We start from the raw sequence: 20,824 nt of genomic DNA, 5'->3' as shown, positions 1-20,824 counted from the left end.
GCTGAGGTTCCTGGAGGACCCCGAGGCCTACCTGAGGCGCTCGGTGCTCATCAACAACCTCCTGAGGAAGATCCACCATGAGGAGGAGGAGCTGGAGGCCGAGGAAGAGGAAGAAGATGAGGTAGAGGAGGAGGAGGAGGGCAGGCGGCGGACGCTGACGTACCCTGACAGGAAGCGGGTGAAGGTGCTGGTGACAGACTGCTGCTCTCCGGCGTTTGGGCTGGAGAACCTGCAGCGCTACCGGCTGGTGCCGTGCTGCCCTTCAGCCGGGTGCCTGTACGGTCTGGGCGGCTGCCCGGGATTTACCCCCGACCGCCAGGTCCTTCTGTACGACCTGGACGACAACGGCTGACCCCGCCGACCTCACCGCAACGCCTCAGGTCGCAAAGCTGGGATATGCAAACATGTACTGTTTGTGGAAAATCAGCAGGAGGGAAGACGCCGCCTTCCCTCAGCTCACCACTGAAAGGCTTTTGGAGGGCCAGCAGGAAGAGGCCTCGTTTTTGTCATCGTGCTAAGAGGCAGCAGCGAAACAGGAAGCTGAGAAACCGTGATTCTTCTTCTGAGACTTTAGTGAGAATCAGAGCAGACGGGAATATTTTGGTTGTTGCTGTTGCTCATGTGAGCACTTCAGGGATTTCCAGACTGCAGCTCGGCCTTCGACGCACTCCGGCTCACCTGGAGAGAATGTGCTGCTGTGCTTCTGTTATCTTTTTATGTGAAATATTCTGTGGCTCGGTGGACTGTGCCATGTTAGGTGCATTCACTGCCCGTGGGAAGACTGTCCGTCTGTACTTGATGTCCTGTGCTCAGTCAGTATGCTGTTTTCATTTTGCGTCACTTTGCTGCTCTCTGCTGGTGGAAGAATTCATCTCTCCCCCCTCTTCATTTGTGGCTGATGTGTTCATCAATCAAAGTGAACGATAAGTAAAAAAAACGGTGACACTTAACGCCAAGTCCCCATTTAGTATTTATAAGCAGTATTAAACATCTCATAAATAATTTCTAACATACTATATTGCAGCTACAAGCTTAAATAATTCATGTTTAGAGCTCCCACAAGTCTCTGTTGTCTGAATATAATACATGTGGTGAAATACATTTTTAATATTTCTTCATGAAGAGGTTATGAATTGACCAAAACAATCCGCCATAATAAACTCTGTCTCTGTCATTATGTTTGAAATGCTTCATAGAGGGAGTTAAAGGAAAGCTTTTCTGAAAAGGATCAATATTTTACGGCGACAAAATGAGTCAAACTTTAAAAAAGAAAAAGAAAATCACGTCTCTCCTCATTTTTTTCAGCTTTGTTTTCTTTTACTGCTACCAAATCCTGTTTTTGTGAAGTTTGTCTGTTTTAAAAGCTGAATATCAAAGAACATCTTTAAATCGATTTTTCATATTTACATTAATGGCTGAGTTTTGCTAAATTGTCTGCAGATATCTTATTTGCAGCTCAGATTGGATAAATCTGACCAACCTGCTGATTCACGATTCATCCCTTTTCAGTGTCGCTCTGTATTTTCAGTGTTTGCTGTCTGTCTGGGAAATTTAATGAGCTGAAAAATTATGATCTTGACAACAATCACTACAATTAATAACAAAAATGACACACACACACAGACACATACACACCACAAACTGAGAGCAACTATTAAAGAGAAACTTGATATTTTAAAACAAGAATTTATATTTTGATGAAAATTCATATTCCATATTTAAGAGGAAATATTTTGAACTGTTTTTCAGGTGATTATGAAATTAAACATGTGAGGTGACAAGCTTGTCTTTATTTTCTATCTTGTGATCGATGCAGATCTGAAATCAGAGGATGTCGCCCTCGAAGCGCGGTCACGTTACGTCGTGACGTCTTACATACGTCTGTTGTGCGTGCGCGCCGGAGCTTGTGTTTCCTTCAGGCGCTCCGACCAAACTCAAACGAAGCTCAATTTCTTTCCTCTAATCAGAACATGTTTTTTATTTTTGTGTCGATGTTGTGTTTTCTTGAATCCTCCTGTTGGAAAGTGTGTCATGTGTTATTTACTTGGCTCGGAGAAATTCAAGCAACCTCACAATGCTTTAAACTACTGCAACCCGTCAAATGACCAGAACATGTTGACATTTTTCCTTTAGTAAAAGAGCTGACACTAAAACTGCACTGAAAATATTTCTAAAATAAAAGTAAAAATCAGCTAAATTCACTTCAAGAATGTTTCTGTTCCTGTGACTGCATGAGTTCATATAAAAGCAGGAATTTTCTGAATTAGTTGGTCCTGTCGGCTAAAACTAAACTGTGGTTGTGGAAATGTTTTCATTTCGTCACTGTGTGTGTGTTTATTCTGCACTGGAGAGGGAGAAGCTCTCATTCTATTCTATTTTTATATAAAAAGGTGTTGTTTGATAAAATATACAAATATAATACTCAAGGAGACAGGATGGAGTTTAAAAGGTGAAATCCTGGATTTAGTCTGAGGTGGATCTGACTTTAGGCGGCCCCACTGATCCTAAATCCTCCGCCCCAGGGCGGCCCGGTTTAGGGGCAGGACGACGCGGTTACGAAATTTCCGACGGTACTTGAAGGCAGCATGCGCCGCTCAGAGCTGTCAGTTCCAGCAGGAGCGGGGCCGTGAACGCACCGCGACCGAGCGCTTCGGGAACCGCCAGAAAGTGAAAACCCGGAAAAATAACCGAAAAATAACAGAAAAGTAACAGAAACGGACGTTTTTAGATTCCCCCTTAAAACGGCCTTTGTCGTCACAATAAGTTGTTTTAGTTTAAAAAGTCGCCGGGATGCGCGGGCTGGCCAGCTAACGTTAGCCGGAAAACTAGCGTCCGCTTCGGGAGGAGAGAGTGAGACACACCGGAGGAACATGGAGAAGAGCGGCTGGTGGGCCGAGCCCTGCCGGTACCTCCAGGACCCGCAGCTGGTGGCCCGTTTCCAGCACATCTGCGGGGTCCGAGGGACGTTTTCCAGCGGGAAGGAAGCGGACCGGGCTCGGTCCCGTAAGAACGGGGCTCATCATCAGCAGGTCGCCGGAGAGAACCGGGGGGAGAACCGGAGCGACAGCCGGCCCGCCATCGGAGCCGGCGAAGGGGATGAAGCTCAAGCGGGCCCTCGGAGGAGGCTTCCGGAGACAAACGCGCCCCCCAACGGGGCTCCGGCCGGCGGGGAGACGGGCGGCGGCGGCACGGTGAAGCCGCTCCGCAGGAACTCTCTGACGGGGGACGCCGGGCAGGCGTTCCTCGTCCAGAACCGGCTGCTCTACTACCTGTTCACCTTCGGCACCGAGCTGGGCAACGAGCTCTTCTACATCACCTTCTTCCCCTTCGTCATCTGGACCCTGGACGCCTTCGTGGGCCGGCGGCTCATCATGGTCTGGGTCTGGGTCATGTACCTGGGCCAGTGCACCAAGGACGTGTTCGGCTGGCCCCGGCCCGCCTCCCCCCCCGTGGTCAAGTTGGAGGTGTTCTACAACTCGGAGTACGGCATGCCGTCCACACACGCCATGTCGGGCACCACCATCCCCTTCTCCCTCTTCTACATGACCTGCGGCCGCTGGGAGGTAAAATAATCCACCTTAACACGCAGACAGGTCGGGATTTAAGGTGGAAAGCTTCCGAGGAGTCTCAGATGTGAACTGGATCCTGGTTCTGGTTCGTCTACCTGATCGTTGTTTCTCATAAGCATCCAGGCTATTTCCCAGAAAGCTTTGAGTTAGTTGCTGCAGATTTAATATTTATTTCTCCAGATGTTTGTCAGACATTTCTCCATCAGAGCTGAAGTGCACAGACTCAAAGTGATGCTGGCTGTTTTTGCAAAATGTCAGAACGTAGTGATGAAAAAAATGAAACCTAAAGTTGGCATTTTAAAAATGGACTTTGTGGCTTCATGTGACGTCCAAGGAGATCCACACGGTCTAAAGGTGGATGGTCCTCAATCAGATTTCTTTATATTTATACCAAATTATAACAAAGTCACATCAAGGCTGGCAAAAGGCTATAGGTTCATAGAAATGTGGTCTTCTTTATCTGTAAAATGAAAGTATCAGAGTAACTGAGCCTTAAAATGTGCCATCAGGACTTCTGGAACGTTGTGATGTCACAACAAAACACCAGTTTCCCTCAAACCTCGCAGGATTTGGTTAACCTCATTCTCTTTCTTTATCTTGTGCACATTTGCAGCCATGTCACTGCAGAGAACAGTCTGTCACCTAGTTGGCTTCGACTCTTTTGCTCAAGGGCACTTTGATATGAGCTGACTTGGCATCGAACCTGCAGTCTGGCAGTTTAGTGGGTGGTTCGTATTGATATCCCCTCCCAGCTCCAGCTGCCAAGTCCTGACACCAGATTCCTGAGACCTTGCCCTCTGAAGCCGTCTGCCTGAAGCTTTGTCGTGAACAATGAACGAGTGCTTTAGTTCAGTGAATTCTGTGGAGACCAGATGAACAGAAAGTTCAGCAGCAGTTGTCATTTCACGCAACAATCCCTTCTCGTGTGTCTGAGCTCCATGTTTTAGACAAAAACGTGTATTAAAAACTGAAAACTGAGCAGATAGTTGGAAAGTGCTTCATAGCTGTAACCTTGACATTAATGTACGGTGGCCTTTTTGGGACACCTCACACTCGGCTTGTTGCTATGTAGATTTGAAACGCTGATTTGAGAAGGAAAGCTGAGACAGTCTGACGCTGATCTGTGTGCTGAATCCTCGGAACTGTCCCAAATCGTTGGAATAACATTCATGCAGGAATTTAGTTTTAACAAGCCTTTCCCTGTTGTTCTTTGCTTCATCTCCTCCTATTCAGTCGGCAGGAACAGCTCTCCATTGTGTCCAGTCTGTGGCAGACTGTAGTCCGGCTCCATTGTCTATGTGAGCATCCACACAGTGAGGACCCCAACAGAGCCCCGCAGGAAGTCCGTTTGTTTCTTATAGAGCAGCTTTCTGCTCCGTGAAAAGAAACTGAGGAGTTTCATTCTTTACCTTTATATCCGGCAGCTGGACTTTCGCCTCTTATCTGCGGGGCTTCATCAGTCTGACCAGTCTGGCTGTGACCTGGATGAATGAGAAGACACACATTCTCAACCGTTCTCGCAGTGTAAATTCACAAGGTCATGATAAAGATCAGCTCTGTGTCATTCTATTTTATTTTTAGGAAATAAAAAAAGGCTGAATTGCTTCTTTCAAATTAAGGTGAACAGCCCAGCTGCAGTTCTTTTTTCTTTTATTACTCATCCCTGATTGACAGTATCCCTCAGAAGTCTCGTCATTAGAAAGGAATTCAAAAAAGAATGACTCCATCATCATCGTCATCATCATCATCATCATCATCATCATCTCTAAACTATACAGGGCTGGGCGATAAATCAGTTTCATCATTGAAGTGGAATATGGAATCTGTTTTGTCTTTAGCTTCTGCTGCTGGCGCTCCCTTCAGGCTGTCGTAGTTCACAGTGGGCTCAGCTTGTCGTTATCTGATGTGAGTGCCATGATGGTCCGTCTTGGACAGCTGTGTACGTTAGCTCTACTTGGACAAAAAGGGTGGCAGCCTAAAGAAGAACTTTTTACACCTTACCACTTTAACCTAAAAAGGGATATTTTGTTGAAATTCCAGAAGGGAAAATCGTTTGAATAATTTCTTTGTCACTTTAGTTTGTTTTTAAGAGGGATAAAAGCTCGTCTGTGTGTGCAGTGAACGCCACGTCTTCACCGTGCCCGGTGTGTGTGGTGCGTTCACTGTGTTTACTAACATGCTGAGAAGCAGCAGTTGTAGGCCGCTGGAGCTCCAGCACCGTTCCCATAATGCTCGGTCACGGCCTGCAGAAAGTTGCTTGGCATGCAGCCGTCCTGACTTTGGTGTGGGAGGCAGGAAAAAAAAGCTGTGTTTGAAATGTAAAATCCGTTTGGTCCCTGTTGGCTGAATCACAGCAAGCCAGAGCTGAGGTGGGATTGATTTATGACCCCTCTGCCTCCCCGGCAGTCTGCCACAGGAGGACAAAAGAGAGCCGACCCCTGACCCCCGACCCCCAAGTGTGGGACTCCGAGATAAGACCCATTTAGTGCCTTTATCTCTGTCCTTTCACCGCACCGTCACAAAGGGTCCTGTCCAATCCATCAACACCCAGAAGGGTCCCCAAACCCTTCTGGCCTGTCAGACAGTGAGATAAAGTCTAACTCTCTGAATCTCACTCTCCCACGTTTATTTAGGCCTCAAACGTCACTCATTAACTTGCCCTGATTTTAAGAAAAGGCGAGACCTGCAGGGACCAAGACAGACCTGCAGTCATTTTCTCCAGACGCATAAATCCTCCTTTGAGCCTGTTAGATCCACTTTAAGGCGGTTCTGTACTTACATGTCCTTCATTTATACGAAACGTCCCTCAGTCAGCTCAACCTCAGCTAATTATATATGTCACTCAATAAAGACTGTTCACTGTAAACAGGGATGGTAAAGACAAAGAAACACACCTTCATTTTTCTCAGTTTTTTAGGTAGTACAACGATTTCAACACAAAGTTCTTCTTTAGCTTCAGTTCTGGTTTATAAATGTGACACATCGGTGCAGCAGACAGACAAACTGTCCGTGCTCTCCTGCAGTCCATCTGGATGCTCCTGTTTTCAGAAAGCTAAATTCTAACTGAGAATATAATGACATTTATCGCTCAGCCCTTCACCTTTTCATGGCTGATTTCAGAAAACGTTTCATTTTGCAGCTTCTAAATGTTGTTTTGGCCACATGGCAGCACCAATACAGAGTCTAGATTAAATAGATTTAAATTCTTTGGCCTAATCCGCATGGTTCACATCACACCCACACACAGGTCACAGATTTGTTCCTAAGCAAACCGTCCTGTGGTACCACATATCCACTGCAAACAGAAAAATGGTTGAATTGAGCATTAACATGATTTAATCCCTGAAACTGAGCCGGTATGGGACAAATGAATTCCTTTCCAGATTGACTTATACGTTCTGCAGATAGTTCAAGTTTGTGAGTCTTGAGTCTTCTGTTCTGACTCACAGCTTTCATAATTTCCTGCAATTGTTGGTCTGATTTATGATTCATGAAGAGTGTCTCTGACTTTCTCTGGTGGACAGTTGTGGAGAAATTGTGTGAGGAGTTTTGTTGTTTATCTCAAAATGGGCACAAAAACTAAAAGCTGTATCGTTTTTGTCCTTTTGGGTTTCCCGTCTCAATTCTAACTCCTCTACCTGTCTACATTTCATAAAAAGAATAAAACTAAGAGCTTCTTTATTCAGCTCAGAATAGGACTGCTCCACTCATTGAATTTGCAAAAGGGAAAGTGTGTTAGCACCGGAAGCTGGCAGGAAAGGGCCACGTCTCATCTCTGACAACACAGTGATCGGTGTTTGACAGTAAAATCTACTCTTTTAAGAAGTGAATGAAACGTCAGGCTAGTGAAATAAGAAACGCAGACAGGAAGAAGATGTCAGAGAATTCAGAGAAAACTGCTCCTGCCTGCTCGTATGAACCGAGTAGGAATGTTTAGATTTGGATGAGTTGCTCCTCCCATTCCACCGTAACTCAAACCAGATGTCTCCAAAGACGATGATAGAAAAGAGTGAGCTAAGAGAGCAGTTTGAGGAGAGAGAGGGGCGAGCGAGTGGATGAAAGATTAGATCTAGATGAGAGGAAGCCGATGAGGTGGTGAGATGGAGGGAAGAAGGATGATGGTTGAAGAGAAGCATGCAGAGGAGGACAGAAACCGTTTCATTAGTTAACATGGCCTGATTTTCTCTATTTCATTGTTAGTGTCCGCTGAAGCCAGAACAGAATGCATTATGGGTAACGTGCTTTGTGCGACACTTCCTCCCTCCAGCAGGAACACGACAGCTCTTCCTGCAGGCTTGAATGACTTTAACGGTCCAGTGTTTCCCGTTGTGTTTTCCTGTGATGGACATCAACATATAGTTTTCCACTCTGAGATCGCTTTATAGATATTCAGGCATCTGGATCGTTGATGAATTAAATGCTATTTAGTGCAGATGTGCAGAGCAGAAAACGAACATCTGCCACTCATTTAAAAATTAATTCTTAATGTTAACTTCTCACGTGGACTGACGTCCTGCTTCTCTGCCTTTTTGATTCTCTTCAGTCGTTACTTCCCTTCGGTGGAGGAAATGAAAAGTGTCAATGTGATCATTTACAGCTCCTGTTCCTCATTTTACTGACAGGAAGTGGCATGTTCAGGTTGATAGTCAAACAAATTGGACTCATTGCTGCAACAGAGTTGCAGACAGCATTTATGACGGTCGTTTTCTTTAGTACTTTGTATATCGAAGATTTTGATGAAAAGGGGAGAAAGTTGGGAGCGTAATAATGATGTTGGTGCTTGTGGCTGAATTTATTATTTATGAGCTGCTTAAGTTGTTGCAGACTACTTCTCTAATGTCGTGTTCAGTACCAGCGCTCTGCAGAGAGAATCGTCACACTTGTTCCTGCGTTCACATGTCGTCTGTAGATGACAGTTAAGACTAATTTACGTCTTGGCAGCGTTGAAAGTCAAACACGGTTCGTCCCAGTTGGTGTTGTGGTTTGGGTGTGTATGTGTGCGGCAGCATGTGTAATGTTGGGGAGTGGAGAACAAACCCAACTCTGAGGCTAACAGTCAATAAGCAGTGTGCATTGAACCACAAGCCACACAAAAAACACACCACGTCCATAAAACCGTGCTCAAGGCGACCGCCGCCACACCGCCGTGGTCGCAGGCCCGAGGCCAGAGCAAGCAGGCAAACACAGCCGCGGGACCCCGGTGACACATGCTCTGTTTGCGCTCGGACAGAGGACGCTGTTTGGACAACATGTCTGCACACGGTTACCTCGCTGACCCCTCCACCCCCGGAGCGTTTACCTGAACTTCACGGCTAATTGCCGTTTGAAGAGCAGCCCACTGGTTGGAGGGAGGGAGATCCTGCTGATGTGAAGAGAAATAAACATTTGTCAAACTGACAATTTGAAAAAACTTTTTTTTTTTTTTTTTATTTGTCTGAACCAGGTTCAATGTCAACGCCATTTTATTTATTTATTTTTTTAGCAGGTGTAATGTTTTCTGTGTCCACCATCTTTGTTTAGTGTCTACGGCTGCACACTCACTATGACAGACGGCTACAGCCGACAATATGTCACAAACATTGTTGGTCATTGTTGGTACAGAAGGCTTTGTGTATGAAATGAAATGAATGTGATATGTTGTATTGACAGAAATTGGACGGTTCGTCCACTTTGTATAACACACATGTGATGACAGGACGTCCACAAGTTGTTGAGATAGTTAAAGTGGCGGGCAGACAGAAGTGAACTGTCATTCCTACTACACAACACAAAATACTGTCTCTGTTTTTAGCACATAAACAACTTTCATCTTTGTGGGAGGGGTCGTAAAGACGAAACTCTGTGAGTTGGAGTTAAACACGTGGAAGAAGTAAATTAATTGAATTTACTTTTCTGTGACACAAACCTTTGAATAAGCGTACACTAAAGCTACACCGGCAGATAAACAGACAGGCTGTGATGATTCTGTGAGATGTTAACCATCTAGGACACATCTGGATGTTGTGACAGTGACAGTTTTACCGGTCCACTGAAGGCTGGAGGTCTGGGAGTCAGTGATGGCGTGCGAGTCGAAATCTGAGCTATCTCAACATACGGGGGCAACAATGGAGGGAACAAAAGGCTTTTAGCAACTGTGCAAACCTCAGCAGCTCCTGCTCTCAGCCGAGCTGTCGGCCACTCTCTCCTGCTCCTTGTGTTCAGGCTGCAGAGCTGCTTAACACATCCAACTGTAGATCAGCAGAAAAGCAATTCTTCGAGTTTAAATGCCAAATTTTAAAGTGGTGAACGGCTCAGTGGTGCTGCTGAGGAAACTGATGGGCATTTTTATTGGTATTAGTCTCCACACTGAGCTTATTAGAGGGTTTGAGTATCAGCCCTGATGTAACTGATCTGCTGTTTCTTTGTCTGCGTCATTCATTCAGCTGGGTAATCAGTTTACAGGCCTCCTGTTACCTCACAGGAAGTTCTTCCAATGAGATCAATTTAAGTGAGTTATACAGATTTTAATTTGGTTAAAGGAGATTTCTGGTATTGGATCTTCGCCGTGGTATGGACAGATTGAGGCATGAGAGGATTTGTGACCTGACTCGGACACCAAGAGACGAGACATCTGCAGCTCTTAATTTGAAATTTCAGCGATCATTTGATCATCTCGGCAAGAGGAAACAGGCCAACAGGATCCCCTAAGATCCGCCCTGCAGACCTGGACCTGGAGTTTGTCAAAGTCTTCTAAGATTTCCTCCAGCTGAGCGTCACACGTTGGCTCAGGATCATGTGACTCACTTTTTTTTGTTTTGTGTTTTTGGCGGTTTAGACTGATAAACAATCTGAGTCGCACAACAGAGAAGGAATTTAGGGCTGTCAGAACCAGAGTTTCTGCTCCTCCCTCCTCTCTTCGCTCCAGGCTGAGCCCATCTGATAAGAAACGGCTGAAGTGCGTTCAGCACATCTTTCGATCATCACACACCTCGTCTGACTTATTACATCATCACATCCTATTACATTATTACATAGTGCTGCAGTTTCATGTGTTTTACTACACAAAGTGAGCCAGTTAAAGTCCTGATGGTCAAAGGGGAGACAGGCAGAGTCAACTTTATCTGAATTTAAAGAGTTATGGATATAGATTGGAACTTTATTACGGTAGAACTTAGACCTGATGCAGAATCACAGACCACATGGAGGTCTACCTTTAGACCGGATGGACCGGTCCCTGTTTTATTTCCCGTCTGTCTTCAGGTTTTCTTGAGTTCAGATGGCTGGAGTGGTTTAATGTCTAAACACTGCTGCGTTTCCCTCCACAGTACCCGTTCTCTCTGGGCTTCAGTCTGGCTCTCTGCTGGTGTCTGCTGGTCTGCCTCAGTCGGGTCTACATGGGGATGCACTCAGTCCTGGTAAGTCTGAACTCCCCCACACACACATCCACACACGCAGTGCGAGTGTTGTCAGCCCGCCTGTTTAAACATGATAGCTGACCTGTAGGAAACCATATCTGACCTGCTGTAACCTCAGCTCTTCTCCGGATCTGGGTCATTGTCAGGTTGTGCACAACTGTACAACTATACAACTACTACACATTTGCACACACACACAGACTCGACTGTCACCTCTTCAAATATGTGGACTTTTAAATTGAACACATAATATTAGTTATTAGTGGTGAAATGCACTTTTCCAGCTGTTAAAGTATTAACAGTATTAACCTGCAACAGCAGGCCTGGTATTGTTTTCCTGTCTGTGTGTGTGTCTGTGTGTGTGTCTGTGTGTGTGTCTGTGTGTCTGTCTGTGTGTCTGTCTGTCTGTCTGTCTGTCTGTCTGTCTGTCTGTCTGTGTGTGTGTGTGTCTGTCTGTCTGTCTGTGTGTGTGTGTCTGTCTGTCTGTGTGTGTCTGTCTGTCTGTGTGTGTGTGTCTGTCTGTCTGTGTGTGTGTGTCTGTGTTGTGTGTGTCTGTCTGTCTGTCTGTGTGTGTGTGTCTGTCTGTCTGTGTCTCTGTGTGTCTGTGTGTGTGTCTCTGTGTCTCTGTGTGTGTGTCTGTCTGTGTGTGTGTGTCTGTCTGTGTTGTCTGTGTGTGTGTCTGTCTGTGTGTGTGTGTCTGTGTTGTGTCTGTGTGTGTGTGTGTGTGTGTCTGTGTCTCTGTGTGTGTGTGTCTGTGTCTCTCTGTGTCTGTGTGTGTGTGTGTGTGTGTGTCTCTGTGTCTGTGTGTGTGTGTGTGTGTCTCTGTGTCTGTCTGTGTTGTGTCTGTCTGTGTTGTCTGTCTCTGTGTGTGTGTGTCTGTGTGTGTGTCTGTGTTGTCTGTGTTGTGTCTGTCTGTGTGTGTGTCTGTGTGTGTCTGTCTGTGTTGTCTGTCTCTGTGTGTGTGTCTGTGTGTGTGTGTCTGTGTTGTGTCTGTGTGTGTGTGTCTGTGTGTCTGTGTCTCTGTGTGTGTGTGTCTGTGTCTCTCTGTGTCTGTGTGTGTGTGTGTGTGTCTCTGTGTCTCTGTGTGTGTGTGTGTGTGTGTGTGTCTCTGTGTCTGTGTTGTCTGTGTCTGTCTGTGTGTGTGTGTCTGTGTGTGTGTGTCATCATGGCAGAATAAGGTCCAGGAAACAGTGCACCGCTGCATTGGACAGACGGCGGTTTGTACGATCTCTGCTTCGCCGTCTGTAGCAGTGAAAACGTAAATTCTGTCTCCTGATTCTCCAAATGTACTTCTTTTTTCCGCTTTTGTGGAAGTTACCATGTCGAGCCCAGATTCCTGGTCAGTGTTGGCACGGTCCGTAGAGAAAGGCAGCTGATTTTGTACTCAGTCAGCTTCGATTCCCAACCAAGGACCTTTTGTTGCATACTGTTAAATTCAGCTGGAGCCCAGATTTACTTATTTATTTTAGTGTTTCCTTCTCAGCTAGCAGTCAAAGTTGGTAAGATATTCATTGTTGTGAAGGTTTTTGAGAGCGATAATCTTTTATTTGCTTTGCATTGAATTTTAGATGGATGTTTTTGGTCTGACTTGTCGGAGGTTTAAAGGTTACACGTCACATGTTCCTCAAGAGACCAGAACAGAGACTTTAGCTGCAAACATCATTCCACAGAGCGACGCTCCGACGTCACGTGGACCTAACAGTCCATGGGAGGTTGTGTTGATCGTGTGGACTGAACTGTGTGTCTCTGTGGTATTTGGTGTGATTAGCAGGCAGACTGAAACAGGAAACCTTTCCACCCATTGATTTTTAAGCAGGAGGTGGAATTTGAACTCAAATCTCCAAACAATGGTTTTTCTGCTGCAGGCCTGAGTAACGTGGAGAACCCGATCCAAGTGGACCAACATCTGCCAGGCATCTGCTCCTCATTCACAGTTAGGGGGGGGTGATTTTTTTTTTTTTTTTTTAGTACCTTGTAGTTTCTGTGTTTTCATTTTGGGCCTTGGAATCTGTGGACAGAGGAAAGTTTGTTCGTGCTGAAACTTTCACGTGAGCTCAGGTCTGCGCTCGGCGCTGATGTGCCAGTGAGTGATACAATCATTTCAGAATTTCTCAGAGGGAAAGTTTCAGGAGTATCCGTGCCTGCAAAAACCTGCCCAGCATCATTTGTCTGTCGCTCGCTCTCATGTTAGAGGATTGTTTTGCCGACAGCAGAGATCTGGCTCGACAAGCCGCACAATACAGGCACAGTCATGAAAAGCAGAACACAGCAGAGGGTGGGTGTGATCGCCTGAGCTCTCTCACAGAGTTCCACCGCCTGGAGAGCCTGCCAGAGAGTGTGTACGACAGCCAACACACACTGTGAGAGAGGCCAAGCATAGAAACAAACTCACGCTGTATAAACAAGTCTTTATTAGGTGTGTAATATGTATGTAATTGTGGGAAAGTATTTTTTATTAATTTCCCAAAGTCAGAGGCGGCAACTTCAACTGTCCAACCAGCAGTTCGAAACGGCTACATATCCTGTGCTGCCTGAGAGGGAGACGTTCCTGAGGAGGATGTCTTCTCTGCTCGGCCTGGTGCCCCCTCTTCTCACCGACCTCCAGAGGCTGTTGTGGTTACTGAGCTTTATACGTTATTTTAAGGAAGTAAATGTGGAATGATAAATAACAAAGACACCACAGAATCTTGTGGGCTTTTCTGCCCAGGCGTGAGGTCACGCTAACCTCGTACAGATGATGTCAGTCTCGGTTCGCTGTTGGGGTTGGACTGTCTGTTAGGGCAACAGCCTCCATGGCCACAGCGACTGATGGCTGTTGGCGTGGGAGCAGCAGACGTTACAGCGCTCTGGCTGTCCTCCCAGATCAACTCTTTGGAGGTGAATCTACTTCAGAGCTAACCCTAACCACATAACAAGAAGTTAAAAATAAATTAATAAATAATAATTATTAATAATTAATAAACAAAAAACGCTTCAACCTTCATTAGTCAATGGAAGACAATCAGTTAGTTCAGGCTTGGATGAGCCTGACTGGAGCTTTTCTGCTTGACTTCTGTGTTTTCATTGATTCCTCATCAGACACTGTCTGCTCAAGTTAAGAAACCAAGTCAAGCACGTCACCACTTTGGGTCGGTTTTCCTTCTCAGCTTCTTAACCTCCTCGGACCTGGCGCCCACATATGAGGCCATTATACTTCCACTTAGTGGTGGCAGAGGAGTATAATGGCTTACAGGTTAGATTCAAGATGACCAACAACACACCCGACAGAGAAATGAAAAAGAGTTTGGTTCTTAGGAGGGTAAGGCAACACCAGTGACCTGAACCCAGTCCTGCACACAGTTCCTGATAAAATGTCTCAGTGTCTGAATTTTAACTTTGCAGAGACTCAGTCTAAAATGGTTTCATGCCGCAGAGTGTCAGCACCAGGTCTGGTTTTATAATTTAGATGAAAGTTGACCATAGACGAGTTTTCCAGCTGCTGAGGCTGTAAAAGCTCTTTAGGGACATTTTGTTTTGGAGGATCTCGTGCTGTCCTGTTTACTGAACCACCTGTTTCCTTCCTCAGTGCTTTTGCTGTGACACTGCTCAGCCCTTCCTCCTCCTCACATTCACAGAATCCACAAACTCCGACTCCTGCTCACACAGGATGGCTGTAAACAATATCTGTAACTGTGACTGCGGCACACTGCAGGCCAGTCGCTGGTGATTCCAGAGAATAACAAACTGTAAATAATAAACCAGGCAGTGCCACATGGATTCATAACCTGTATTCAGTTTAGCTTTGTCAGTTGACAGATCTGTGGAAGTCTGACGTGTTTGGTTTTGTAGATTGGAATCTGTTAGCTGTTGCTGTACCTGTTTGTCTTGAAGCCTTCAGACGGCGTCCACTGTAATCCTCTGATACGGAGGAAACCTCAGCTGCTCATTTATGTCTGGACCAAGGACCGCAGACCTGAGCGTCTGATAACACAGTGTGACTGTTGTGTTTCAGGGAGTGGAGCTGAAACACATGCGGGGAGCAAATAACGGTCGGCTCTGCCAGGCCTGGGGTGGAGGGGCAACTTAATGTGCTCTGGAAATCATCACGCCCAATGAAACGACTTCCTCCTCCTTTGTTCTGCAGGAAGAGCTCGGAGACAAAAAGCTGTTCTGCTGCTGATGAAGTTGTTGACATCTGCCAAATAAGAGCGTTCACTCAGATTGTCTGTTTCGGGGCTCATGTTGTAAAACTACAAATTGGAAGTGAAGTTCTCGGTATTTGAAGCACAGAAGCTGAAATGAGTGTCCATTAAATGCACTAATTGGTTGGTTAGACAATGCTGAGAAGTCGGAGTTTTAGGTGGAGCCCAAAAGTTTGTTTTCCACATCTAATCTTTCTCCAGAACATTAAATTAACAATGTTTGTTCATGTGTCCGCGGCTCCAACTTGTGCAGTCCATTAATGGATCCACTGATTATGGTGATTTGTGTCACGTTGGCTTTAGACAGCAGACTGTGTGGTTGTTTTTCCACCCAGACTCCGCAGACTCACAATGTACACACATTTATTTTCACCGTAAAGCACTTTAGATAAGAGCTGGCCCCAGATGGCAGCTGGTCCTTGAGCGCCGCCGGCTCCTTCTGGACAATTTTATGGTTCCAGTTCTCCCCCCTGCTTGTCAGACAGAGCGGTCTGATAACGGTTTGCAGCAGCAGGGACGCTTCCTGTATGAAACCTCGCCGTCACCTTTAAACGGACGTGCAGTAAAACGTGTCCCTGCTGTGTCGCCGTGTGCTGACAGTTCAGCTCAGGTTAATGACTGACTGTGAGGTGTCGAAGGTCACTGTGACCTCATAAAACACTTTTTTTGATTAATGAACTTTGTGTTTGTGTGCAAAGTTCATGGCCATGATGGACTCGCTGACTTCCTGCTTCCTGTCAGCACTCCTAAACTTCCTTCATCCACGAGGATGAAATGCACAAACAAATATTTATCTGAGTGAAAGGACACCAGAGAATCTGCTGATGCAGCTTCAGTCAGAGCCTTGATTGTGCGTACGTTGTGCATGTGAAACACACAACCTCTCAGCTGCCTGCTGCATGAACCATCACAAAGCAGAGATAGGAGGGCAGAGGTCAGAGGTCAGGAAACAATCGGAGAGAAAGGAGAATTTAAAAGTGACTGTGACCTTCCTCTCAGGACTTTCAGGTCACTGCTTCATGTCAAAGATGCTGAACGCAGCGTTGTGTGTGTTGATGTCTCTGTATCTGTTTGCTCCCTCCAGGATGTGATCGTCGGCGTCCTGTACAGCGGCCTGATCCTGCTCTTCTTCCTGCCGGCCTTGGACCTGATCGATGGCTTCAACCTGACCTGCCGCTACGCGCCGCTCATCATCATCTCCCTCCACCTGGGCCTGGGTCTCTTCTCCTTCACCCTGGACACGTGGAGCACCTCGCGGGGCGACACCGCCCAGATCCTGGGCACGGGGGCCGGCGTGGCCGTGGCCTCCCACGTCAACTATCGCTTTGGCCTGCTGCCTGACCCCACACCGGACCAGCTCCCGTTCACCATGCCCGCTCTCAGCGCCGGTCTGGTGGCCACAGCTGTGCTGAGACTCGTCCTCGGCGTCCTGGTGCTGATGGCCACGCGGGCGGCGATGAAGGCCGTCACCATCCCGCTGGTGTGCCGGGTGTTCGGCGTGCCCAGCGGCGACGTCAGGAAGGCCAGGCAGCACATGGAGGTGGAGCTGCCCTACAGATACATCGTCTACGGGATGGTGGGCTTCAACGTGCTCTGCCTGGTCCCGCTGCTCTTCAGCTACACGCAGCTCTCCTGACTCGCCCTCACGCCGATGTCAGATCAGACTTTTATTTTTCATCCAAAACCACTTTCCTACTGGTTTCCAGGCAGCTGGTCCAGCACTGATGACGGTGAATTAAAGCCTCAGCTCTGATCCGGATTCTGCCTGTGTTCTGGGTTTTGTAGTTCCTCTTGTTCTGTTCAGGACTCAGGAGACGGTCCTGATGGCCTGGATGTCTGGTTTCCTCTGACTGCTCTGAGATCAGGCTGATCCTCATCCAGGAGGCTCCAGCTGGTTTCAAGGAGAACCAAGAAACCTAAAGTGGCCTCTGAAAGACTTAAAGGCCTCTCAATGCTACTGATAGAAACCTGTGTCTTCTCATTTCTATTTTTATGAATGCTGTTGTTATTGTTGTTGTTATTATTGTTATTATTATTATTATTATTATTATTATTATTATTATTAACTCAAAGAACGTCACCGAGAGGTGAGAGGACGGAGAGCTCATAATGAAACACTGAATTATAAACCAAATCAGCAGATTAAAGATTTTTAAGCAGTCAAATCAGTTTGACAGCAGATCTGGACTTATTGACAGACGTAATGATGTCATCAGGTCCAGCATTCAGGTGATTTAACGTGGCGTCGACAGAAGAAAATGCTAAAATCAGCTTCACATTGGAACTACACTTTTCATGGATCAGCTGATCAGCAGGTGACAACAAATAACCGCCTCTCCTCCAAAACACAGCATCATCCTTTAATCTGCTGATTCTGTTTAAGTTCAGCTGGAAATATATATTTTAAATGTAGACGGATTCAAAAACAGAACAGATTCACACTCAGGTTTGGTCTCCACACTCTGTCTGGTTCTCTGCCGGATAGATTCTTAATGTTAATATTTAGTATTTTTTTTTCCCCCCAAAGCAATAAGACCGCTGTTCCTCCTGTGTTGTCCCTGGTTCTACCTCGTCCCCATGGATACGCCATCTCCGTGGAGACGACAGGGACGTCCCCTCAAACGGGAGCAGACACATTTTGGACGGAAAGTCTTGAAGGGACAGAAGTTTTCAGCTGACGAGGCACATACGATGTGATCGCTCCAGTCCAATCAGCTGTTTGTTTTACTTTGACACTGTATTTTGATCAGATGGATCCTGATGAGGACAGGGGGGCGGAGCCACATCGGTCTGGACGGCGAAGGGATGAAGATGATGATGATGATGATGATGATGATCCAGCTCAGGCAAAAATATATTATGTAAAATCTAGTTTTTGAAAGAGGCAGTATTTTGGGGAAAAAAAAAAACATGCACAGAATGAACCAAAACAGATGAAGCTTTTTATCAACTTTTTGGCACCATTCCACATTTCATGGCAGGTTTTTATTTCTATAAAACTATATATTAAAAAACAAACATGCCACCTGCTCTGTTTAAAACCCTCCTCAGACAACAAGCCCACTTTAAGCTTCAGTCCGGATCAGCTCCAGGACTAGACCAGGTTCCCGTCTGGTTCTACAGGAAGACGACACCGATCAGGCAGTGAGAGGTCACGACTCGGATCACCGTCAGAATCTGCTCAGAGGACGGACAGACAGACAGACAGACAGACAGACAGCGAGGCCTCCTGTCTGCGTCTGTGTGGCATCAAGCTAAACAATGTGACTTTCAAAATAAACTGCTGTTTAACATCAACAGTTCTGAGACATTAATGTGGAAAACACCTGAAGGAGTCTGAGAGACGTCTGAGGGTTTGGTTCTATTCTAGACTCTGAAGAGATCGGGACCAGGATCGGGACCAGGATCGGGACCAGGATCGGGACCAGGATCGGGACCAGGATCGGGACCAGGATCGGGACCAGGATCGGGACCAGGATCGGGACCAGGATCAGCACCGGGATTCACTGATCATCTGTGACTGTGAATCCTGAATCATCCAGAAAATCACAGGAAAAAACCCTCCAAACCTGAATTCATCTGAAGGGTCAGAATCAGGTGAGACCAGATCTGAACCTCCAGTCCTGAGTCTCCTGGAGGACGTGACCTCTGACCTCTGACCCAGAGGACCAACAATGTCGATAGAAAAACGAAACTTCTTGAGTCTTAATTGGTGGTCTGGTTTAAGCTGATGTGTGTTGTGTTTGTCGGATACGGTACTGTCTTATTATGAATGCACCCCAGTCGGACAGAAAGGTCGACATCCTAAATGTCAAACTAACCGTCTGAGGTCATGTTTGAGTTTTTATTCAGAATATTTAGATTTGAACTGTCAAGTCTGCTTTGTGTTGCATAAAGTGCCAAAATATTATTTCACTTTTTTGGCTGAAGATAAAACAAAACATTAAATGAAGTTGCTAATTGGATAAAAAATTATTTAGGTTGTTAAGAAATTAGATATTATTTAGACCTGCTTGCAAAAGCATGAAAGTTTCAGGCACATATTTAGTTTTGGGTGTTAAGGTCAGAAAACGTGACTCTTTTTGTAGTTCACAGATTTGTTGTTTGTCTGGTGATTTAAAAGAGGAACAGCTGATCACATGAATGTTGGAGGAGAAAATATTTGTCATTTTGTTGATTTAGCAGAAACAGATTTGACCAAACTACAAATCCAGAATTTACAACAACACAAACACAAACTTTGACTCCACTTGCTGTCACTCTGTCAGACTAAAAACCCTCGTGGTCGTCTGTCTGGCCCCTCCCACTTCCTGCGGCTCTGCCAGGTTCACCGCTGTGTTTGTTTGTTTGTTTATTTGTTGTACTTTTTTGTCTGAATGTGGTTTCGTGTCCGTTCATGTGAAAAGGGTTAGGGTTAGTGTCTTTTGTTTTGTTGGACAGATTGGACAGCCGTCAGTAAGAACCAAGTGTGGTTTAATGATCCACAGCGTCAATCCAGATGTTTCCACCTGCGGACGTTTGGTTTTAGATCCTGACGGGACGGAACAGTCAGAGAACAGAGACTGTTTCCATGTTTATATTGAAATCATATTTCAGTGAACTACCAAAAACATTCAGTGATAAATGATCACAATGAACTAACAAATCATTTTATGTTGTGATCTTGTGTTTTTGGTTAAATTCTTTCATTTGGATCTCAATCCGGATTTTTCTGCGTTGAAGCCGTAATCTGATTTCGGATAATGTTGGAACATTGTTCCAAATGTATTTATTGTAGTCTTAAATTTTGGGTTTGATAAATTTGATGATAGAAGAATCAAAATTAGCCCAAAATAATCCAAATTTTATTTCGTAGGACACAAAATATTTGAACAGAACAGATGATCCCATTTTTGCATTAAAATGGCTGAAAATTTCTCATTTTGTTGAGCTCAGCAGCTTTGAGGTATGTTGCTATACCCTTTTATATATAAGTACTAGTATACTTTATACTAGTTTTATTTTTTGCTATAAAAACATTCACAGAACTGAAGAAAAAATATTTAAAATAAAAAAAAAAAACCCACAATCAGGGAGATTATTAAGAAATACTTTAGATTTAAAATGAAACCGATTTAAAAACACCCGTGTTGATATTTTTAGGGCCGAATCTTCTCTGATTAACATTTTCGACGTCTGTGTCGTTTTCTTTCTTCTTCAAATGCTGAATCTCAGAGAAACAACTTTGTCTTTTCTCTTTTTTTTCTGACCAAATTCAGGTGTTGAACTGCAGCTGATTCTGCTTCTCGTTTCCATTCGGTGCCTTTAACGTTCAGGAAGAAGATTTTTTTGTCTTATGTGAAAACTCTTGTGGTCTTTGCTCGTTCTGTCGCTGTGGCCTTTTGCACTAAATCTTCCCCCTGAGAGGGGAAAAAGGGAACGAATGGACTAAAACTTCCCTGTGATTCATTTAAACCAGATTACTGTTTCACCTTTCTGCCTTTACTCAAATGACCAAGCTGTCACTGTGGATGAGTGTTTATCTTGATTGATATCTGGTTTGAACTTTTACATTTGGGTGAACTGACTGTTTGTATTAGAAGAGAAAGTGTTTGTTTCATCTGTTCATTCCAAACCAAATAAGTTCACATCCTCCGACATTGGACCCAAATCCACCCCCGAATCATTCAAACTGAGGTGA

The 20,824-nt window shown here is 45.4% G+C and overlaps 1 protein-coding gene across 3 annotated transcripts; it reads left to right on the top strand.

The window, feature by feature from the left end:
* Positions 1-2,616: 2,616 nt before the first annotated feature.
* Positions 2,617-20,275, top strand: sgpp1b (sphingosine-1-phosphate phosphatase 1b). Of its 3 annotated transcripts, none has more exons than XR_003840366.1 (4): positions 2,617-3,563; positions 10,874-10,963; positions 16,229-16,874; positions 17,672-20,275. XR_003840366.1 is itself a non-coding variant. In XM_029494047.1 (3 exons), the coding sequence occupies exons 1-3, from the start codon at positions 2,871-2,873 to the stop codon at positions 16,778-16,780; spliced, it is 1,335 nt and encodes a 444-aa protein (XP_029349907.1). In that variant the 5' UTR covers positions 2,617-2,870; the 3' UTR covers positions 16,781-20,275. The 3 variants fall into 3 exon arrangements, 1 of the variants encoding a protein (XP_029349907.1); XR_003840367.1 differs by having other exon boundaries at positions 16,229-18,407; positions 18,515-20,275; XM_029494047.1 differs by having other exon boundaries at positions 16,229-20,275.
* Positions 20,276-20,824: the final 549 nt, after the last annotated feature.

The sequence above is a fragment of the Echeneis naucrates genome, chromosome 22 (genome assembly GCF_900963305.1).
Source record: "Echeneis naucrates chromosome 22, fEcheNa1.1, whole genome shotgun sequence".
Lineage (NCBI taxonomy): Eukaryota > Metazoa > Chordata > Actinopteri > Carangiformes > Echeneidae > Echeneis > Echeneis naucrates.
This window is presented reverse-complemented; position numbering and strand designations above follow the sequence as displayed.